The sequence below is a fragment of the Pempheris klunzingeri genome, chromosome 5, assembly GCF_042242105.1.
Source record: "Pempheris klunzingeri isolate RE-2024b chromosome 5, fPemKlu1.hap1, whole genome shotgun sequence".
NCBI lineage: Eukaryota > Metazoa > Chordata > Actinopteri > Acropomatiformes > Pempheridae > Pempheris > Pempheris klunzingeri.
The window spans coordinates 324,379-347,500 of record NC_092016.1 but is presented as its reverse complement, the minus strand read 5'-3'; the positions used below and the strand labels follow the sequence as shown (position 1 = coordinate 347,500).

General features: G+C 49.6%; 4 protein-coding genes across 4 annotated transcripts in view; all 4 read left to right on the top strand.

The window, feature by feature from the left end:
* The window catches only part of ankrd27 (ankyrin repeat domain 27 (VPS9 domain)), a 25,942-nt gene extending 19,001 nt beyond the window's left edge, over window positions 1–6,941 (top strand). The window contains exons 17-28 of the mRNA XM_070830876.1: window positions 144–341; window positions 1,561–1,620; window positions 1,789–1,905; window positions 2,340–2,384; window positions 2,490–2,606; window positions 2,795–2,989; window positions 3,209–3,328; window positions 3,947–4,120; window positions 4,240–4,333; window positions 4,663–4,738; window positions 4,814–4,874; window positions 4,957–6,941. Coding sequence (XP_070686977.1) covers window positions 144–341; window positions 1,561–1,620; window positions 1,789–1,905; window positions 2,340–2,384; window positions 2,490–2,606; window positions 2,795–2,989; window positions 3,209–3,328; window positions 3,947–4,120; window positions 4,240–4,333; window positions 4,663–4,738; window positions 4,814–4,874; window positions 4,957–5,382 — 1,683 coding nt within the window. The 3' untranslated portion in view covers window positions 5,383–6,941. The remainder of the gene's footprint in view (window positions 1–143; window positions 342–1,560; window positions 1,621–1,788; window positions 1,906–2,339; window positions 2,385–2,489; window positions 2,607–2,794; window positions 2,990–3,208; window positions 3,329–3,946; window positions 4,121–4,239; window positions 4,334–4,662; window positions 4,739–4,813; window positions 4,875–4,956) is intronic.
* A 2,246-nt stretch (window positions 6,942–9,187) lies between these two features.
* LOC139201129 (tumor necrosis factor ligand superfamily member 6-like) lies at window positions 9,188–10,708 on the top strand. Its single transcript, XM_070830368.1, has 4 exons — window positions 9,188–9,373; window positions 9,532–9,565; window positions 10,146–10,220; window positions 10,323–10,708. The coding sequence occupies exons 1-4, from the start codon at window positions 9,188–9,190 to the stop codon at window positions 10,706–10,708; spliced, it is 681 nt and encodes a 226-aa protein (XP_070686469.1).
* Window positions 10,709–13,881: 3,173 nt separating this feature from the next.
* On the top strand, window positions 13,882–15,221 carry LOC139201882 (transmembrane emp24 domain-containing protein 6-like). Its single transcript, XM_070831315.1, has 4 exons — window positions 13,882–14,094; window positions 14,426–14,552; window positions 14,711–14,886; window positions 14,966–15,221. The coding sequence occupies exons 1-4, from the start codon at window positions 13,882–13,884 to the stop codon at window positions 15,197–15,199; spliced, it is 750 nt and encodes a 249-aa protein (XP_070687416.1). The 3' UTR covers window positions 15,200–15,221.
* Window positions 15,222–18,911: 3,690 nt separating this feature from the next.
* On the top strand, window positions 18,912–20,472 carry LOC139201128 (transmembrane emp24 domain-containing protein 6-like). The gene is made up of 4 exons (XM_070830367.1): window positions 18,912–19,112; window positions 19,622–19,748; window positions 19,830–19,984; window positions 20,251–20,472. Exons 1-4 carry the CDS (start codon window positions 18,912–18,914, stop codon window positions 20,470–20,472), a joined length of 705 nt encoding a protein of 234 aa, XP_070686468.1.
* Window positions 20,473–23,122: the final 2,650 nt, after the last annotated feature.

Here is a 23,122-nt window from a genome sequence, read left to right as displayed (position 1 = left end):
AAACAGGAAGTAGAGTTCGGCTCACGGCGGCGCCCAGTGAGGGCCGCCGGCTGCTCACTCTTTACTCTGAAGCATCATGTGACAGGTGGATCAGTGTGTTTTACCGTCTTTGCTAACTAGTTTGGTACCTTGTGACTCGTCAGTGCGTGAAGGCGTTGGTGTACTACGACGTCCAAACGTGCCGCCTGGACCTGCAGAACGACAAAGGCGACACGGCGCTGCACATGGCGGCCCGGTGGGGCTACGAGGGGATCATCCAGGTGCTGCTGGAGAACGGGGCGAGCACCGACGTCCTCAACAAGAACAAAGACTCGCCGCTGCAGTGCGCCCTCAACTCCAAGGTGAGAAACCTGCACACGGGCCAATCAGAAGCCACCATCACACCACTGTCCAAAGCTGACCAGATCAGTTTGAGCCCAGCGAGCCGTCCGCTATCAGGAAGTAATAATTCCAGGGTCACAGGGTTACAACCCATAAGTTTCCCTGGTAACACCTGAGGGTCTGTCTAGTACCTGGAACTGTCGTTATCGTTATCCCAGTAAATAGGACGAACCTCAGACAGGACAGGAGATATTCTAGTCCAGGGGTGCCCATTAGGTCGACCGGTAGATCGCAAAGGTAGAGCGGGTAGATCGCGAGACATTTAAAAATCAGATCAGAGGTTTAGAAAATGAATGAATGAATGTTTGTATCCTCCCTCTGGCCTTTGTGACTTGATTGGTGTTCAGGGCGGCCAGTCTGAGATCTCTTCTCTGCTACGGGACATAACCCTGACCCGAGCTACCGCAAAACTCCAGCGAGCAAAGTGACCTAGTTAGCCTTCCAATTTATATCCACTAAAGAAGGGATACTCTGGGATGGGGACAGGACAGGAAGGGACATTCGACTCCATTCAGTGCAGGTCGTCAGACTCACTGTTTGTCACCTGTGTGCATTACTGCTGTCAGGTTAATGTGGAACACCAGCGGTCACATTAGCTGCAGTTCTGCAGTGTGCGCTAACAGATATCGTATATATAAAGTATACTGAATATATCTTTAGCATATTTAATGGAGGTAGATCATTTTCACCTGGTCATTTTAAAAGTAGCTCGCAAGCCGAAAAAGTGTGGGCCCCCCTGGTCTAGTCCTTTGGCTCAGCTCTTAGCCACAAAGCTAGCGTTATGCTAGCAGGAGTCCAGTCAGTCTGACAGACGGGATGTTTAACAAGCAGACCAGCAGCCCCGCCCCCTTCTCATCACCTTGACTACCACCAAACGATCGGCCATGAGTGACGTTGAGCAGAGAGCTGAAATGTCAGCGGTGAGCTCCACTTCCTGCTGATCTCTCCCTGTTTCCAGGTGTGGAGCTTTCTCCATCATGAATGTTTGATGTTCTTCAGGTTTGAGGTCTCAGGGTTTGATCACCGCGGGGACCGACCTGAGACCTGAGCCGGACCGGTCGGACTAATCCGATCAGCTGCTGCTGTTTCCAGGAGCCGCTGGAGGTGGTGGGAGCGGATCCGGCTGATCCTCTGTAGCACAGAGCTGAACCTGATCAGGCGTCTCTTCTCTCCTCACAGATCCTCGTGTTGCTGCGGTCGACTCAGAACGGCCGGCGGCTCAGCGGCAGCGGAGCCGACGTGAGTTTGACCTCCTGTAGGTTCAAAGGTCACGGCGGCCTCACCTGACGAGCTCACGTGACCCGAACTCTCCTCCCTGGTGACATTACTGCAGTTTGCTGTAATGTCGTAGCTGGTTGTGAGTTTTGATCCCGGCTGACACACCTGCACCTGTCTGTCTGCTCCCAGTCCCCCAGCCGCTCCCCTCAGGCCTCAGACTGCAGCAGCCGGCGCTCCTCCGTCTCCAGCACCTCCTCCCTGAGCTCCGAGGCCAAACCAGAGGGAGAACGGGTCCGCCACCGCGAGGTAAGCGCCCGAGAGAGAACCCCACCTGGTCCCACATTAAACACCACCCGGATCAGGTGAGAGCGTGCCCTCCTCTGATTGGTCAGATGTGTCAGGGGACGGAGCAAGAAGGTAAATACAGGAAGCGGGTCCTGAGAGAGACGTCGGTTAGCGCGTTAACGTCCATCTCGGTTCCGACTCTGCCGCGTCCCAGAATGCATTGCGCACCTGGCTGCAGGAAGCGTTTAGCTCCAACCTGCAGAGGACACCTGGTCGTCGGGTCGGACCAAGGAACGAATCACCCCGGAGGTCACTGGGGACCATCTGGTGGTTGTGGTCACTGAGGGGGGGTGAACCAGAGCACAGGTGTGAAAACCCCATCAGGTAAAAAGTGAACTGCGTTAAAACCAAGTAGTAGTGGTTTCCATGGTGACGTCTGCACCTGTGATTGGCAGGTGGAGAAGCTGCTGCGAGCCGTGGCAGACGGAGACGTGGAGATGGTGAGAACGACACGGCACATTTACATCACCTGAGTCCACCTGAGTCCACCTGTAGGAGGACACACCTGTCTCTCTCTCTCTCTCTCTCTCTCTCGGTGTGTTCAGGTGCGTTACCTGCTGGAGTGGATGGATGAGGATGAGGAGGATGAAGGAGATCTTCGGTCCGAGGTCCTGCTCTGCCACCCTCTGTGTCAGTGTCCGAGCTGTGCCCCCACTCAGAAGGTCAGAACCAGAACCAGACGCTGACCCGGGATCACAAACTGACCCGGTACCAGACTCTGACCCGGGACCAGACTCTGACCCGGTACCAGACTCTGACCCAGGACCAGACTCTGACCCAGGACCAGACTCTGACCCAGGACCAGCTGAGACCTGCTGACGGTTACTGACGTCCTCCGTCTGTCCTGCAGCTGTCCGCCCTGCAGGCCGGCGCTCTCGGCGTTAACAGCTGTAACGTTGACGGTTTCACGCCGCTCCACGTCGCCGCCCTGCACGGACACTCGGCGCTCGCAGCCCTGCTGATCCGCCACGGAGCCAACGTCAACGGCCGCACCAACCAGAGCGCCACGCCGCTCCACCTGGCCTGCCAGAACAGCCACGTCCAGGTAGGAGGGAGGGGGCCGCTCTTACAGGGTCAGCTGCTCCCCCTGCTGGCAGCAGACAGGAAGAACATGTAAAGGATCAGTCCGGCTATTTCCTCTGTTTCTCTTCTTGTTTACCGTCCGTCTGTCTGTCTGTCTGTCTGTCTGTCTGTCTGTCTGTCTGTCTGTCTGTCTGTCTGTCTGTCTGTCTGTCTGTCTGTCTGTCTGTCTGTCTGTCTGTAGGTGGTGAGGATTCTGCTTGAGTGCAACGCCAAACTGAACAAGAAGGATCACTATGGGAACACACCTCTGATCCACACCTGTCTCTGTGGAAACCTGGAAACCGCCACCGTCCTGCTACAGGTGATCACATCACGCTAATCCACTGACATCCCAGACCTCGTCTCAAACATAAATCAGTGAAATCAACCAGGGAGTCTGAGTGACTGGTAGGTAGTAAAAGTGTTGGAACTGGTCCAGTAGATCACCAGTAGATCACCTCAGCCAGCAGCCACCAAACGGGCTGCAATGGCTGCAACGTGATCCTTTGGGACAACTGCACCTGATCACAGTAGGTCCACTAAAAGAGCTTGTTTGATCCACTGACAGGCTCAGAGTGTTATTCTAAGTGTGTGACAGCATCATGGAAAGGATCCCTACAGAGAGAGACCTGGAAGATCCTTTTGGTTTAACCACAAACAGCACACACACCAGACTACATTCACTAAAACAGGGGTTTAAGCTCAGTCTTGCCTCAGAGGATCACGCTGCATTCAAAACCTCAGTGGAGTAAAAGAAGTGTCCTGTTCCATCTCTTGTCTCTGGTTCATCCTCCTGCTGCATTCATGGGTCCTTTTACTGCTGCAGGTGTTTTGTTTTAACTCACATCCTGCTGGGTAGTTTACTGTGCAGCAATGCATCATGGGATATGAGGTCAGTGTGTGTGTGTGTGTGTGTGTGTGTGTGTGTGTGTGTGTTCAGAGCAACGCTCTGGTGAATGTGGTGAACCTTCAGGGCAACACGGCGCTCCATGAGGCAGTGCGGGGGGGTCACCAGGCGCTGGTAGAGCTTCTGCTGAGGGGCGGGGCCTCGCCGGGCCTCAGGAACAAGAGACAGAGGACGCCGCTGGACTGCGCCTACGAACTGGGCGGCAAGGTGCCTGTCCACACCAATAATCTATCAATAATCTATCAATCTGTCAATAATCTGTTAATAATCTGTGTGACACCAGCTGACGAGCAGTAACACAAAGCGTTGAACCTGTTCTCCTGCAGAACACTGAGATCCTGCGGGCTCTGCAGAAGGCGTCTGGACTGTCTCCTGATGACGAGCCAATCAAACTGCTCTCTGTGCCCAAAGGAGCTCTGGGTAATTAATCTGTCACAGAGGTGCTTCATGGTGTCGGTCGGTCTGTCCTCACCCCCACCTCACCTGTCCTCTCCCCTCCTCTCTCCCCCCTCTCCCCTCCTCTCTCCTCCTCTCTCTCCCCCTCTCTCCCCCCTCTCTCCTCCTCTCTCCCCTCCTCTCTCCTCCTCTCTCTCCCCCCCCCCCCTCCCTCCCCCCTCTCCCCCCCTCTCTCCTCCCTCTCCCCTCCCCTCTCCCCCCCTCTCTCCTCCTCTCTCTCCTCCTCTCTCTCCTCCTCTCTCCCCCTCTCTCCCCCCTCTCCCCTCCTCTCTCCCCCCTCTCTGTGGCTGCAGCTCACTCACTGGTGCAGCGTCTGAGGCTCCAGGACCCCGCCCCCCGCAGACAGAAGCTGGCTCAGTCCATCAGCAGGTCAGCTGACGCCCCCCCCCAGTAAGGCAGCAGCTTGTGTGTGTGTGTGTGTTAACGCTGTCTGCTCTCATTCAGGATGCAGCAGATGAAGAAAGGCTCCTCCGGTGCCCCCCCCGGGCGCTCGGCCCCGAACCAGGTACTCTGCCCCCCCTCCCCTCAGTATCCTCAGAGGATGGATCCTGGTCCGTCTCACCGTCCGCTCTGATTTTCCCTCCCAGGTGAATCCAGACCGGATGAGGTTGAGGCGGGGGGAGACGGTGGAGGTCAGCAGCCCCTCGGCGAGGCTCCGAGAGCGCCCCCTGGGCCGCTGTCACACCGTGGACGGAGGAGAGCACGCGCCCCCGCGCGCTCCGGCCCCCGCCGAGCACGGAGACGACGGTCGTGAGGTTTCACCGCCTTCCTCCTCTGACGCACGCGCCAGTAACTCGCCCGAAGCCCCTCCCACGCTCTCTCCAACCACTTACTGTGCTTCGCACGCCCCCGCCGAGCCGTCAGGCTCCGCCCACCCTCTGAACGGAGCGCCGGAGTCACCTGACGACCGGACGCCATCTGAGTGCCAACAGGGAGAGTGTGCCCCCCCCGTCGCGGCCGGTCAGAGCGACGCCGACCCCACGCCTGAGACGAATGAAGGCGGCCGCGACTGACGTGGAAACGCTGCGGGGAGGCGAGCGGAGCCGCCACGCCGCAGGACGCCGCCTCTTCCTCAGCAGCTCCAGTTAAAGGCTCAGTTCACCCAAACAGAAGAACTGTCCTCGGCGCCGCCACGTTTTATTCCACCTACAATAAATGTAGAAATGAAAATCCAAACGTTCTGCTCGCCGTTGAGCTGAATCTGGTGGGCGGGGCCTCCGCTGACACGAGAGGCGGGCCGCTGAGCGTCGACCTGAGTGACAGCCGGGAACGTTTGGATTTTCATCATCAGATTTACAGTGCAGTGACATCACCAAACAGCTGTTTCCCTCAAACTGTCCGAAACCCCAAAAGTATTCAGTGTCTGGTTTCTGGTCGACTGATCGCTTCAGAGATCAGCGACAGTTAAACATCAGGTACTCAAAGAAGAGGGGGGGGGGGGGGCGGGGGGGCGAACTGACCCTTTAAAGTCACAATGAAACGCTAGTGTAGTTTTCTGTCTCACTGTTGGTGCTAAACAGCAAAGTCCCCCACAATCATGTTTCTCTTCTGTTTTATTGTGAAATCCCATCGGTGTGACTTCCTGTGACACTTCCTGTGTCCAGTTAAAGGGAACAGAGCACTTAAAGACTTTTACTCATCAGAGATTAAAACCATCACTCGACATTCTGCTGCATCCTGTTCCACGTGTGAAATCTACTGAACAACGTTTCATTGTGACTTCACTTCCTCACATCACATGTTGATGGTGACTTTAAAGGACAACTACGGTACTTTTTAAGGGTCAATCTGGATTTGAACTATCCCTTTAAAACGTCACAGTAACAACAAGTCACACAACTACAGACACTGACTGATGGAGCAGCAGCTCTAAAATCCCTGTTTTAGTGAATGTAGTCTGGTGTGTGTGCTGTTTGTGGTTAAACCAAAAGGATCTCACTTTTACAGTTAGAACACTTTTTGTACGTTGAGTCATTCAGACACCAAAATATGTTTAATAATAAATGTATGTCCAGATGCCAGGTTTAAAAATACTGAAGTTCTCCTTTAAGTAAAACCGGTCCAGTCTGAAGAGCTCTTCGTCCTCTTCCTCCTCACCTGAGTCTGAAGCACTTTCTTCTTCTGCTTCTGCTTCTTTCGGCCTTCACCAAAAGAAAAAGGGATGCAAACTGACATTGTTTCAGTTCCACGCTGTGTAAATGTTGTAGTTTTCTTTTAAGGCACCAGACTTCATTTGAAAAATGTGTGTTTTTAGAGTTTTACTTGAATCCTAAACAATGTCTTGTTTTCAGTGTTAAATGAATTCACAGGTAAACATCTGATACTTTTGTCTGACCCTGTAGATAAGTGTGTTACATTACACACAACAGATTAAAGGACCTCCGTTTTCATACGTGTACAATTTAATTAACCAGGAAAGACCAAAGTGAGACAATATAACGAGCACAGAAGTTTAACGTAAGTATGCTGATTTTCCCTGGTGTCCCTGAACGCACCAACAGGGGGCGTCCCATTATAAATGAATGAAAAGATAAAAGGATGTTTCGTGTTAATGTCATCTTGTCGTTCTGCCCTCGACTGAACGGAAAAATACTAATCAATCAATCAATCAGCAGGAAATAAAGAAAACTGATGGATAATGAAAAAGTTTAGTCGCAGCTCCAGTTAAAAACTAAAGAAACAAGTTTTAGTTTCACAGATGAAGGTTTTATAACTGAGAACAGTTTGATGCAACTAAACAGTGATAATCACTGCCCCCCCCCCCCCCCCCCCCCTCCTAAGCCCCTCCCACCAGACCACGGCGCTAACACGCTTCAAACTTAGCAGCTTCAGATGTCATTTATCAGCAGCTCTGCTAACGTCAGCTAGCATTAGCTACATAAACATGAACTGGAGTTAGCCGCTGCCTTTAGCTACATTAGCAGGAGGCTAAGCTATTAGCATCTCCTGCTCTCACAGTAAATCTACAGATTTAAAGAACCCCGTCAGAACATCCAGATGTTCCAGGAACATGAAGGCAGCAGCTTCATGGACTTCTCTTCATCCCAGCTAACTTCCTGTTAGCTCTCTGCTAACTTCCTATTAGCCCTGAGCTAACTTCCTGTTAGCCGTGTGCTAAGTTGAATGGGGATAAAATGATTAATCTTAAGACTTTCCAAATGTTTTCGGACTTAATGGATCAAACTGACATTGAAACGAGTCATTTCACAATAAAATGTCTCCTGATTTCCAGACATCTCTTTCACAATAAGAGTCTGTGGAAAAAAGTCTTTCTGCCGCACAGATCACAGTTTTGTAGAGCAGCCAATAGGAACACTCTCTCTCTCTGAGAGGACCTGTGATTGGACAACGTCTCCTGTCACCGGGTAGATTTACTGCAGCCTGAAAACAAGGTTGAACTGTGGTTATTATGGGATGTTTGAACAATGAGGTGGTCCTTTAACTTCAGAACATGTTTAATGTTAACAGATGCTCCAGCAGGTCTTCATCAGGTCAGACTGACTCCTCCTCCTCCTCCTCCTCCTCATCATCAGCTCTTTGTCTCTCTGAGCTTCATCAGCATCTTCATCATCCTTCTTCTTCTTCTCTTCTTCTTCTCCTTCTCATTCTTCTCCTGCTTCTTCTTCTTCTCCTTCTGCTTCTCCTCTTCTTCTTCTCTTCTCCTTCTGCTTCTTCTCCTCTTCCTCTTCTCCTTCTTCATCTCCTCTTCTTCTCCTTCATCTCTTCTTCTTCTCCTTCTGCTTCTTCTCCTCTTCCTCTTCTCCTTCTTCATCTCCTCTTCTTCTCCTTCATCTCTTCTTCTCCTCCTCCTTCTCCTTCTTCTCCTCCTTCTCCTCCTCCTCCTGCTTCTTCTCCTCTTCCTCTTCTCCTTCTTCATCTCCTCTTCTTCTCCTTCATCTCTTCTTCTCCTCCTCCTTCTCCTTCTTCTCCTCCTTCTCCTCCTCCTCCTGCTTCTTCTCCTCTTCCTCTTCTCCTTCTTCATCTCCTCTTCTTCTCCTTCATCTCTTCTTCTCCTCCTCCTCCTCCTTCTTCTCCTCCTTCTCCCTGTTTACTTCCTGGATGTGCAGATGATGTGAACGTGCCTTATTTCAGCCTCTCAGACAATAAACAATGATAAACTGATCCTGGTTTCTCTGATCTGTCGGCCTCAGACGGACCGGAGGTCCCGGTTCAGTCCTGCTGCTGTACCCCGACCCCCCAAGTCTGTGCCTGTCTGTCGACCAGGGTGCAGCGGGACCTGGACCTGGTCTCAGATCCAATACAGGAACTCTGACTGCTGACGCAAACTCACCATGTGACCGATGTGACTCAGGACAGGAAGTCAGCAGAAGAGCTGACGGCGTTTCCACTGAAGCCGCCGCCTCCCTGCAGTCCGTCTCTGGTCCATGTCAGATCTGCTTCAGATCTCTGCTCTCTGTGGGTCTCTGTGGTCTCTCTGGGTCTCTCTGTGGTCTCTGTGGGTCTCTGTGGTCTCTCTGATCTCTCTGGGTCTCTCTAGGTCTCTGATCTCTCTGGGTCTCTGTGGTCTCTGTGGGTCTCTGTGGTGTCTGTGGTCTCTCTGGGTCTCTGTGATCGCTCTGGGTCTCTGTGGTCTCTGTGGGTCTCTGTGGTCTCTCTGGGTGTCTGTGGTCTCTCTGGGTCTCTGTGATCGCTCTGGGTCTCTGTGGCCTCTCTGGGTCTCTGTGGGTCTCTGTGGCCTCTCTGGGTCTCTGTGGGTCTCTGTGGCCTCTCTGGGTCTCTCTGGGCCTCTGAAGCAGCAGCCTCTGGAGGACTTTCCCCCCCTGGATCCTCGGCCGTCCTCTGAGTCCCGACTGAAGGATGTCCAGCAGCCGGCGTCACACCATGGAGGTGTTGGACGGCCCTGCAGAGCCCCCCCGGCCCCCCCCAGGGCGGTGGAGGTCCAGGGTGGACCGACAGACCCTACTGGTCCTGCTGGTGAGCGTGGCGTTGTGCGGCGTGGCCGTTGAAGCCGCCTTCATCTACCGGCTGTACCGCTCCGAGCCTGTGAGTACCCCCCCAGCCCCCCCTGGTCCTGGTCCTGGTCCTGGTCCTGGTCCTGGTCCTGGTCCTGGATCCTCTTGGATTACGTGTTTACACTAACTCTTCCTGTCTAATGTGTTGGACTGTATAACTGAGCAAAAACAGCTTTATTTTCCCTGCAGGTCACATCAGCGTCGTCCGGTCGGCTCACTGCAGGTTGGTCTCAACAATCTTCACTGTAACTCCAGTATTTTTAAATCTGGGTCCTGTTTGGACATAATCCATCCATGGTAGGTACATAAAGCTGTGACGTTGCTTACATGATCGTTGCTGCTCTGCTGCTGCTTCCATCAGTTCGTTTGTTTGTGTTGTTGTGTGACTTTGGTGTTTTAAAGGTTTAGTTCAATTCCAACACAATATCTGTGTAACTCAGAACAACACACACACTGACTGATGGAGCAGCAGCTCTAAAATCCCTGTTTTAGTGAATGTAGTCTGGTGTGTGTGCTGTTTGTGGTTAAACCAAAAGGATCTTCCAGGTCTCTCTCTGTAGGGATCCTTTCCATGATGCTGTCACACACTTAGAATAACACTCTGAGCCTGTCAGTGGATCAAACAAGCTCTTTTAGTGGATCTACTGTGATCAGGTGCAGTTGTCCCAAAGGATCACGTTCCAACACTTTTACTACCTACCAGTCCTTCAGACACCAGGATGTGGACAGAGAGGATCATGGGTAGAAACAGTGGAGTGACCCTTTAATCCATCTCAGTGACGGTATGTCTGGTCCTCACACAGGTGAATGTGCCCCCACCCCCTCCATGAGAGCCAGTCTAGATATCGTTCCTTCCAAACCGGTTGCCCACCTGACAGGTGAGACCAGTGCTGATGTTCCCGTCATATGAGTGGAGCCGAATGAGTCCTCGTGATGTTTTAAAGGAATCAGACTTCATGTTGCTGCTGTGTTTCCTCCAGACGGTCAGGACGTTGTTCATGGAGACCAAACCATGGCCTGGAGCCTGGACGCAGACCCCCTCCTCCACCAGATGGACTACAGGGGCGGCGCTCTGGTCGTTCAGAACCACGGTTTCTACTTCGTCTACTCCAAGGTGTCCTTCTCAGACGGCGGCCCGTTCCACCACTCGGTCCAGCTGAGAACCAGCCGGCTCACAGGAGGGGCCGTCCCCCTGCTGGCCTCCAGACACTCACTGCCCTTCCAACACTTGAGGCACTCCAGCAGTTACCTGGGGGGGGTCTTTCTCCTCTACAAAGACGACACCCTGTCCGTCAAAGTGAGCAACACCTCCAGGATCTTGCGGCACAAATCTGTTGAGAACTTTTTCGGTGTGTTTGTGATATAAATGTGTCAACGATATCTCAGCTGACTCCCGAAGTTCAGAGTGAGAGGAAACAAACGTGGACGAGGACGTCAGCAGGACCACAAAGCACTGACTGTCTTCAGCTTTTAGCTGTGGGCAAAGTGGAGGCCTCCAGTTTGGCTTTATGGCTGTTTTTTTAGCTAGAAGTGACGTTTGCTCTTCTGATTGGTCAGTGAGCAGGAAGCCCCGCCCTAAAGCCCCCCCCACCTCCTGGTGTATCTTCCTCTAAATGGACCATAACTTACTAAATGAACTGAAGAAGACTGTAAACTAGAGACTGAGAGCAGAAGCCGCCCCCTGCTGGACACTAGAGAGGAAGCAGCTTTAAGGCTCTTCAGCATCGGCTTCACTGTTCAGACCCAGAGGACACCGACACTCTTTATAGACTGATACCGACCAATCAGAGGACACCGACACTCTTTATAGACTGATACCGACCAATCAGAGGACACCGACACTCTTTATAGACTGATACCGACCAATCAGAGGACACCGACACTCTTTATAGACTGATACCGACCAATCAGAGGACGCTTCTTTACAGACTGATACCGACCAATCAGAGGACGCTTCTTTATAGACTGATACCGACCAATCAGAGGACGCTTCTTTATACAGACTGATACCGACCAATCAGAGGACGCTTCTTTATACAGACTGATACCGACCAATCAGAGGACGCTTCTTTATAGACTGATACCGACCAATCAGAGGACGCTTCTTTATAGACTGATACCGACCAATCAGAGGACGCTTCTTTACAGACTGATACCGACCAATCAGAGGACACCGACACTCTTTATAGACTGATACCGACCAATCAGAGGACACCGACACTCTTTATAGATTGATACCGACCAATCAGAGGACGCTTCTTTATAGACTGATACCGACCAATCAGAGGACACCGACACTCTTTATAGACTGATACCGACCAATCAGAGGACGCTTCTTTATAGACTGATACCGACCAATCAGAGGACGCTTCTTTATACAGACTGATACCGACCAATCAGAGGACGCTTCTTTATAGACTGATACCGACCAATCAGAGGACGCTTCTTTACAGACTGATACCGACCAATCAGAGGACGCTTCTTTATACAGACTGATACCGACCAATCAGAGGACGCTTCTTTATAGACTGATACCGACCAATCAGAGGACGCTTCTTTATAGACTGATACCGACCAATCAGAGGACGCTTCTTTATAGACTGATACCGACCAATCAGAGGACGCTTCTTTACAGACTGATACCGACCAATCAGAGGACGCTTCTTTATAGACTGATACCGACCAATCAGAGGACGCTTCTTTATAGACTGATACCGACCAATCAGAGGACACCGACACTCTTTATAGACTGATACCGACCAATCAGAGGACACCGACACTCTTTATAGATTGATACCGACCAATCAGAGGACGCTTCTTTATACAGACTGATACCGACCAATCAGAGGACGCTTCTTTATAGACTTATACCGACCAATCAGAGGACGCTTCTTTACAGACTGATACCGACCAATCAGAGGACGCTTCTTTATACAGACTGATACCGACCAATCAGAGGACGCTTCTTTATACAGACTGATACCGACCAATCAGAGGACGCTTCTTTACAGACTGATACCGACCAATCAGAGGACGCTTCTTTACACAGACTGATACCGACCAATCAGAGGACGCTTCTTTACACAGACTGATACCGACCAATCAGAGGACGCTTCTTTATACAGACTGATACCGACCAATCAGAGGACGCTTCTTTACAGACTGATACCGACCAATCAGAGGGCGCTTCTTTACAGACTGATACCGACCAATCAGAGGACGCTTCTTTACAGACTGATACCGACCAATCAGAGGACGCTTCTTTACAGACTGATACCGACCAATCAGAGGACGCTTCTTTACAGACTGATACCGACCAATCAGAGGACACCGACACTCTTTATACAGACTGATACCGACCAGAGGATACTTCTTTCTACAGACAGTGATACCTATATATGGTGATGTGTAGTTAGCGTTGTTGCCTGTGTTGTTCCTGTCCCTTCACCAATAAAAATGTCTCTCTAAAAATATTCCTGTATGCAGATGATACTGTGATTGACTGTGATTCTTGGTGTTGGTCCTGATCACATGCAGTAAGACTTGACTGATATGAGTCAGAGGCTATACCTGCATTTATGACACGTCATTCAAATTTGGTGTCGCATTAGAGCTTTAAATGGGCTGCAGCGGCACGACTGATCGAGGAATCAGATTAAAACGCCTTCACTGCATCCTGGACAACTGATACAAAACAAGTGGGGAAAACTGCAGCTTACAGTGTGGGGCAGGTTGGTGTAAAATGGTTGTTGCACCCCAGTTGAATGATATAGCTGTGGTGCTGCCTGGTGCTTCGCCCCCCCATGTATATATGTATCGTAACATATATTATATTTTCACTGCCTTACATTGTCAGACAGCCCTTCATACAGGCTCTGTTCTCTTTCTCTTTGCTCTCTTCAAACACACCAGACTACATTCACAAAAACATTTGACCTCACTTTAGCTCACAGAACAGAGGAGCTGCTGAATGATTGGTTATTCTGTTAGTGTTATTCTGTGTTACACACTGACTGATGGAGGCAGCAGCTCTAAAATCCCTGTTTTAGTGAATGTAGTCTGGTGTGTGTGCAGAGAACGATATAACAGCTGTTTGTGGTTAAACCAAAAGGATCTTCCAGGTCTCTCTCTGTAGGGATCCTTTCCATGATGCTGTCACACACTTAGAATAACACTCTGAGCCTGTCAGTGGATCAAACAAGCTCTTTTAGTGGACCTACTGTGATCAGGTGCAGTTGTCCCAAAGGATCACGTTGCAGCCATTGCAGCCCGATTGGTGGCTGCTGGCTGAGGTGATCTACTGGTGATCTACTGGACCAGTTCCAACACTTTTACTACCTACCAGTCACTCACACACCAGGATGTGGACAGATAGAGACCCTTGATCCTCAGTGGGCCTGCTGGAGTCCACAGTGTTGGTACTGGACCTCAGTGGCTCCAGCTGTGACGGCGCCTCAGGTTTCCCACTGACTGTTAATCATTTGTGATCTCACGCTCTGCTTCGCCTCAGAGGACTAACAGCTCTCCATCTGTTCAGACATGCTCTTCAGGGTTTCCTGTGTGTTTCTTGTCCTGGTGTTTTGGACTGTGGTTCTGGGGGGGGCCCTGACGAACCCCCACCCCAACATGACGGACCAGGAGCTGTTCTGGGGCGCAGACCAGTACGACTTCTCCGTGGTGCTTCCTGCTGCGGGGCTGCAGTGTTTCTGGCACTTTGCTCACCGAGGAGAGAGCTTCTACCTGAGCTTCATGGTCAGAAGAACATGTGTTCTCCTCAGTAGATCAGTGCAGACCATCATCAAGCTGCTCAGTGTTCTTCTGTTGGACTAAACATTGGTTACAGGACGCTGTGACGTCAACCAGAGAAGATCTGTCAGGAAATAGACGACCAAATCACACTAGATAAGGAGCCAAAATACCTTTCAGGCACCAAAGTACTTCACTTACAGTACTTCTGTGTACTATAACAGTACTTCTGTGTACTATAACAGTATTTCTGTGTACTATAGCAGTATTTTTTACATGTAGCAGCAACATTTATTGTGTTTTCACGTTTTGTTTCTGCCTGCCTGTCTGTCTGTAGGTCCAGTGGGTGACGGGGGTCGGCCATGACAGACACCTGTCTGTCAGCATGAATGCTCCCAGCGGTCTGTTGGTGTCGACTGTTGACGACGCAAAGGGTCAGATCAACTTTGAGGCCAAAGAAACAGGTGTCTGTCTGTCTGTCTGTCTGTCTTGTTCCACTACAGCTGCTTTGCCTCCTTTATTCAGTTTTCTGATTTGACTCCCCAGAACAGAGGTTTTACCCCCGATCGTCTCCTCTGTCACCTCCCTGTCTGTCTGTCTGTCTGTCTGTCTGTCTGTCCAGGTTTCTATCAGATGTGTTTCAGCAACTTCCACAACCGCTTCGGCACCATGCAGGTCTTCCTCAGCTTCGGTGTTTATTATGACGGCCTCCAGGACACCGCCAGCAAAGAGGAAGAGAAGAAGAAGAAGAAGGAGGAAGTGAGCAGAGAGCTGAACAACACACTGAGCGTCATCCAGGTACACATACACACTCACACACACACACAGTACTTGCAGTACTTGCAGTACTTGTACTAGCCTGTTGCTGCTGTCGCAGGATGCCAGTGCCAGAGTGGAGAACTACGTCTTCCACATGTTCCGCTACTATAACTTTGGCCGCATGAGGAAGAGCGCCGACTACTTCCTGCTGCTGTCCAACTCGCACTACATCACCTGGATGTCGACGGCCCTCAGCCTCCTCATCGTCACCTGCGGCTACCTGCAGCTCCTCTTCCTCAAGAGGCTCTTCGTCACCAAGAGCGGCGCCGAAGACGAGAAGCCGCGCTGCTGACCGACCTTGGGGTCAGGAGGTCAAGGACCGGACTGTGAGGGTCGGGTGCTGTGTCGGGTACTTTTACACAGAAGGAGTACTCTCTGCTGTTCGCTAATCATGTGACCAGTGGAACAGGTGTTGTTGCTGTCTGATGTCTGTAGCAGTTTAACTCCTGCAGATCAATAAAACTCAGTTTCCCCTGAGTCTCTGTGGTGCTGAGTTCATGTGCTGTTGGACAAACAACAATCATCATCTACACAATCGCCTGCTCAAGTCAGAACTACAGCTCAGAAAGTCGACTTTCTGACTTTGACGTCATGAGTACAGAAACATGGAGGACGTTTGTTGATGTCAGATGTTTGGATGATGTCAGATGTTTGGATGATGTCACGTGTTTGGATGATGTCACATGTTTGTTGATGTCAGACGTTTGTTTGAATGATGTCACATGTTTGGATGATGTCACATGTTTGGATGATGTCAGATGTTTGTTGATGTCAGATGTTTGGATGATGTCACATGTTTGGATGATGTCACATGTTTGAATGATGTCAGATGTTTGTTTGGATGATGTCAGATGTTTGTTGATGTCACATGTTTGGATGATGTCAGACGTTTGTTGATGTCAGATGTTTGGATGATGTCAGATGTTTGTTGATGTCACATGTTTGGATGATGTCAGATGTTTGAATGATGTCACATGTTTGGATGATGTCAGATGTTTGTTGATGTCACATGTTTGGATGATGTCAGATGTTTGTTGATGTCACATGTTTGGATGATGTCAGATGTTTGGATGATGTCAGATGTTTGTTTGGATGATGTCAGATGTTTGGATGATGTCACATGTTTGGATGATGTCAGATGTTTGTTGATGTCAGATGTTTGGATGATGTCAGATGTTTGTTGATGTCACATGTTTGGATGATGTCAGATGTTTGGATGATGTCAGATGTTTGTTTGGATGATGTCAGATGTTTGGATGATGTCACATGTTTGGATGATGTCAGATGTTTGAATGATGTCACATGTTTGGATGATGTCAGATGTTTGTTGATGTCAGATGTTTGGATAATGTCAGATGTTTGTTGATGTCACGTTTGGATGATGTCAGACGTTTGTTGATGTCACATGTTTGGATGATGTCAGATGTTTGTTGATGTCACATGTTTGGATGATGTCAGATGTTTGAATGATGTCACATGTTTGTTGATGTCACATGTTTGGATGATGTCACATGTTTGAATGATGTCACATGTTTGGATGATGTCAGATGTTTGAATGATGTCACATGTTTGGATGATGTCAGATGTTTGTTGATGTCAGATGTTTGGATGATGTCACATGTTTGAATGATGTCAGATGTTTGGATGATGTCACATGTTTGAATGATGTCATATGTTTGAATGATGTCACATGTTTGAATGATGTCACATGTTTTTGATGTCAGATGTTTGTTGATGACACATGTGCCAATCAGCACGGAGGAGATCAGTGAAGTACACAAAGTACACAGAAGTTTCACTTTCTTCAGCCTGCGCACCTGAACTCACCACATCAACATCCACCTGCTGGTAAACTTCCTGTTCAGATGATTCTCTGGGTCACGACCTCGTCAGGGATCACAGGTGATCAGCTTCTCCATCTGCCTGAACTCTGAGCTGTTCGCTGTTTTCATACCTGCTGATCGGTGTGAAGAGGGTGGGGCTGTCAGATCGTCACTTCAGGGAAGTCACACAGGTTCAGAGAAAACTGCCCCCACCCGTTCTGCCAGGACAGTGACTCCCTGATCATCTACACATTTTCCATCACAGTCTCTGGTGAAAGGTGCCGCATTTAGTTTGTCAGTGAGTTCAGTTAGTTTCATCACTTCTGATTTCTGCTGTTCTCAGGCGCTCATGGAGGTCATGGAGGTCATTGGACAAATCCTGCCGTTATGTAAAACCATCCTCTGGCTGGTTTCTGAGGTGAGGAGCAATAAGAAACGCTGTCGGCGTCTTGCAGAAAGAGTCAGACACCTGGAGGAGCTGGTGGAGGCCATCAGACGGGGGGGGCCGGGCCCCATCTCCCCGCCCGTGAACAGGGCTCTCTGGAAGCTGTGCCGGACTCTGACCACGGCCCAGGAGCTGCTCAGGAAATGCACCAAGACCAGCATCCTGAGCCTGTTCAAGTGCAAGAGTAAGTTCAGGGGTGTGAACGAGGAGCTGAGTGACGCCTTCGCCGTCCTGTCCGGAGCTCTGCACGTGGACCAGAGGAGCCCGGAGCGCCGCGGGTTTCAGCATCACGCCGAGGACGTCTGGGACGACGGATCGGGGGTCTTCGGCGCCTTGGTGCCCGCTCCCTACTCTGGTGCCGTGGCCCCCGTGCCATTTCAGGCCGGCCCCAGGCCTCAGCCCACCGCTGTTTACGCAGCCATGATGGAGGTGGAGGACGACTCCTTTTTCTACGCACAGACTCTGTTTGTTATGCAGTGACTTGGGAAGGTACCATGTGTTCTCCCCCGTTTTCTCCCACTACTGAGATTAATACTGAGATTAATACTGATGTTAACACTGAGATTATCCCGAAGTCTCCTCTCTACGATGATTTAATGGTTAAGATATTCTTCCTCCCTAATAAAGTTTCCTAACGGACAAATCAAGTTGTTTGTAATCAGAAAAATGAAGGAATTTTATGTTCATGCTTTGAAGGAACAATAAAACATAAAAGGATTTTTGAATCTCATGTGATCTTCCTGTTTCTGCTGCATGTTTTGAACTGTTAAACAGTAGGTTATCTACTGTTAATCTTTATGTTAATAAATCCCATGAAAAGACCACCAACATGTCGGTCCATCTCTCAGCCAGACGTCTGTAACTCAGAGCATAAACGACTCGTTTCATCGTCACAGTTTGATCCATTCAGTCCGGAAACATTTGGGAAGTCTGGAAGAGCCGCAAGATTCAATCATTTTATCACCATTCAGGTTAGGTACCTCCTGTTAGCACAGGGCCAACAGGAAGGTAGCACAGGGCTAACGGGAAGCAAGCACAGGGCTAACAGGAAGCCAGCACAGGGCTAACAGGAAGCCAGCACAGGGCTAACAGGAAGCCAGCACAGGGCTAACAGGAAGCCAGCACAGAGCTAACAGGAAGCCAGCACAGGGCTAACAGGAAGCCAGCACAGAGCTAACAGGAAAATAGCACAGGGCTAACAGGAAGCCAGCACAGGGCTAACAGGAAGCCAGCACAGGGCTAACAGGAAGCCAGCACAGAGCTAACAGGAAGCCAGCACAGGGCTAACAGGAAGCCAGCACAGAGCTAACAGGAAAATAGCACAGGGCTAACAGGAAGCCAGCACAGGGCTAACAGGAAGCCAGCACAGAGCTAACAGGAAGCCAGCACAGGGCTAACAGGAAGCCAGCACAGAGCTAACAGGAAAATAGCACAGGGCTAACAGGAAGGTAGCACAGAGCTAACAGGAAAATAGCACAGGGCTAACAGGAAGGTAGCAGAGAGTGTCACATCGTATCACCACTGATTTAAATTCATCAAATCCTTTTTCAGTTACACCCACTCCATCACCTCAGAGTTTATCAGGTATTTTCTGCCCCCCCCCCCCCCACACTCACACTGCTGGCTGAGTTAAACTGATATGTTATCAGTGCAGCGCTGTGGGGGGGTTCGGTTGACGTGGTTAATAATTCCTCCCAGCTGATGTGTAGAACCAGCAGCTCCTTGGCGTCCTCGTCATGCTGCTGCTTGCTCTGCTCGTGGTTCTCGGCTCTCAGAGCGTCTGGACCAGGAAGTCCGAACCTTCCCTCCACGAGGCGTCTGCAGGTCTGTTCAGAGGGTCGGACCACTACGACTTCGCCGTCGAGGTTCCTGCTGCAGGGACGGAGTGCTTCTGGCACTTTGCTCACCAGAGTGGAAGCTTCTACCTGACCTACATGGTGAGACCTTCACTCTATGAGTACTGCACTTCACCTTAACTTAACTTCATACACCTGCTGCACAGCATCCCAGAGCAGGACGTGCTCCTGTCTGAGCGGGACAGTCCTCCTCCTGAACTTAATAAACTGTTTTGAACCTTCCTGGATCAGCAGCTCCACCTCATGCAGAGTACGAAATGTTTTAAGGCACAAAAAGGCCAGCGCTCCAGTCTACAGCCACCAGTGCCCTTCAGGACACTTTATCTTGAATACTTTTACTTCAAGTGCTTCATGTGCATGAAGCTGATATTATTCACGTACTTTTACTTCAGGAAAGGATCTGATTACTTAATCTGTCCAGAGGTTCGAGCAGCTTTCTTTGTCCTCCAGCTTATCACAGCGCTGAAGGTGATCCAGCCTCACCTGTGACCATGTGACCACCGTCGGGTCTCAGTGTGAGTGTGTGTGCCAAACATCTGCGGTCGTATCAGCAGGTGTTTGAAGTGTTTAATATGTGAATGTGGCCACAGGTGCAGTGGGTAACAGGGATGGCCAATGATCACCGGCTGTTTGTGACCATCAGCTCACCACAGGGCGTCCTCATGGCGTCAAAGAACGAGGCCATCGGCCAAATGAACTTCCAGACTGAGGTGACAGGTGGGAACCATTATGAAGTCCATCATACATCCAAGAATTATACATGCTCTCTAGCTAACTGCAGTTTTTTCCTCCTGACAGGTTTTTACCGGATGTGTTTTGGAAACCATAACAACCAGTTTGGAGGCATCAGGGTGTTTCTGAACTTTGGCGTCATCTACGAAGGCTTTGAGGAGTCAAGGAGAGACATGGAGGAGGGCGGAAAGGTCCTCAACAGCACTCTGACCGGCATCGAGGTATTTGTCTCAGAGCTCTGGGCTCTCTGGGAGTTTGGATGAAATCATATTGAACACAGCTGATCATTAAAAACAGCAGAATGTCGTCTGCATACACAGATAGAAAATGAGCTGTGTGGGTGAAAGTAATGGGCTGTAACATTTTAAAGTTAATGCAACTAAGATAATACAAGTTATTGATTACTTTCACATGAGACAATATGTCACACCTGATGCGCTGTGACACACAGTTAGACACACCTGATGTGAAGCTATCTGTGGTTTAGGAGAGTCTACAGAAGCTTCAGAATCAGATCTTCCACATATGGCGTCATTACAACTTCGCCCGCATGACGAAAGGGAAGGACCACTACCTCCTCCTGTCCAACCTCAGCTACGTCACCTGGTGGTCGGCGACCCAGAGCTTCGCCATCATCCTGTCTGGATACCTGCAGCTCTTCGTCCTCAAAAGACTCTTCTGCACGGACTCCAGCAGGCCACGATGCTGAGAGCTGAGCGTCCACATCATGACCTTTACTCCTTCATAACAGTTTTATTGATTCTGGAAAACATGACGATTATCTGAAGCTGGCTGAAACCTTTAATGATGGTTATTGATCAGTGAAAGATGGCGCATCAATGAAACATCTGTGCATGTAGCCAAACAGACTCAGAACTTATTGTCCCTGTCAGTCAGTTAACTGACAGATATGTCAAAGCTCTTAAATTATGTCTTATGAGGTCAATCATCAAATAAACTTCTCTACTCCACGTATTAGTCAGAGCCCTGTGTGTTTCCATGGAAATGGATATAACGCTGGCTAAAAGGCTTTTATTCTGACAGCGAATTGACCCCCAACATGAACACATTTCAATCAGATCTTTTATTTTGTTGGTAACTGTTAGATAACAGCAGCATTACAACAGGTCCTGACACCTTTAAGTGATAAGCGGCAGCAAAGCTCACGCTAATATTGATGAATTAATCTACTAAAGGGCTCGTGGCCATGCTCCAGACCCTCCATTCACCAGTAAGGAGGCTGCTGACTCACAGCCCGTAGATCATTTTTAAAGGTCAGCTGACGGCGGCCCACACAGCCAACACACTGAAAGGCCCGTCTGAATAAATGTGTCCTCAGCTGCTCTTTAAAAGCATCAACTGAGAAGCAGATGGAGCGTCTGGAGGAGGAGGAGGAGGAGAAAACTGTCAAGATCGTGATTTGGGTTCGACTCCTTTTGCTGAGATTGGTTATTACCGTAAGAACCACGTGGTTCATAATTAAATTATTATTGAATTCTGACTTTGCCTGTATGTACAAATAATGTGAGTAAAGAAGTCAAGGCTGCAACAGTTCTGGACAGATGTGACATGCAGATGTTACAGGCTGTGCCAGGCTGTAATTAGTGTAAAACCATGCGGGTCAGGACGCTGGAAGGAAAATGTGGCCCTGCAGCTTGTGAAGCAACCTGTGGTGGAGCTGATTGATGCCTTTGTGCACCTGAAGAGCAAAGCATGCGGAAAGTATTCATGATTCACCATCACTTTTGGGAAATGACTCCACCCTGTATCTCTGCCAGGAACACGTTCTTCACGACATTCTTCACGACCTCATGGCAGCATATACTCAGCCCTGAGGCGTCTGATAACAGACTCAGAGTCAGACGTATTATTGGGTTGATTCAGCTATCGGCTACTGGTTCTAGATTATAAAAGACCATCATGAAAACCACATTTCAGAACCAGGATTGTAAATATGAAATATAAGAATTAAAGTTATGGGGTGGTTCTCCATTCATTCCTGACTAAAATCATCCAGGTGTCTGCTGGATAAACCCCCTAAAGTACACTCAGTGAAATGGTTCTGGTGGTTCTTTGGGCTGGATGAGGTGCTAAAGCAGGGGGGTCAAACTCAATCAAAGAAAGGGCCAAAATTTAAAACCCGGTCTAAGTCGCGGGCTCAACATTTAGTGAAGACTCTAATAGTGACTCTTTTATTATAGTATATAAATATATATATATATTATCCAGAAATATGAATGTAAACAGCCAAACTTCAACAACTTTTCTTCAATAAAATAAATAGAATTTTAAATAATTTTTTTATTTTCTGTACTATCCTCATGTTTTGTCTCATAGTGTCGTCTTATATTTATATTCTTTAATTATGGTCACATCAGCTCCACAAACAAGACACACAGGTTCACCTCCGACAGACAAACAGGTAAAACTCCGCCCCCCACCTGCTTTGAAAGTCTGTTTTCAAACTCCACTTTCCGTTTAGCCATTTATTTCGGGGGGGCTTAATGGCTCGTTTCCACTAGAACCTACTCCGAGTAGAGCTGAGTAGGTTCTAGTGGAAACGCGCCATAAGTGTCGCTATAACAGCGCTGATCGATGCATTGATCTGCTGATCGGTGTGTCATTATACCTGCAGGAGGAGGGGCTGCTGCACGGGTCCTGACTAGCGCGGCAGCTGTTCAGTGCATTGTGGGATTTGTAGTATTAGAGGTGGGAGTGCTGTTTACCGACGGGCCGTTCTTAATAGTCACATGAAATTATCTCGCGGGCCGTATATAATTGTACCGTGGGCCGGATGTGGCCCGCGGGCCTTGAGTTTGACATATGTGTGCTAAAGGAACGTACAGGAACCTGTTCAGCCCCTTTTTGTTCCTTTAGAGGTTCTCTACTGGCTTTTCAGTTTAGTTTAGTTAGTTCAGGTGCTGCACAGCAGAGCCCAGTGTGGGACCGTTTGTTTTAGCTCCCACACACAGCAACGTTTAAACCACCTGCCATGTTGGTGTTGGGTCCAGCAACACCAACAGGACCCCAATCAGAGGACGCTTCTTTATAGACTGATACCGACCAATCAGAGGACGCTTCTTTATAGACTGATACCGACCAATCAGAGGACGCTTCTTTAGACGGACTGATACCGACCAATCAGAGGACGCTTCTTTAGACGGACTGATACCGACCAATCAGAGGACGCTTCTTTATAGACTGATACCGACCAATCAGAGGACGCTTCTTTATAGACTGATACCGACCAATCAGAGGACGCTTCTTTACACAGACTGATACCGACCAATCAGAGGACGCTTCTTTACAGACTGATACCGACCAATCAGAGGACGCTTCTTTAGACGGACTGATACCGA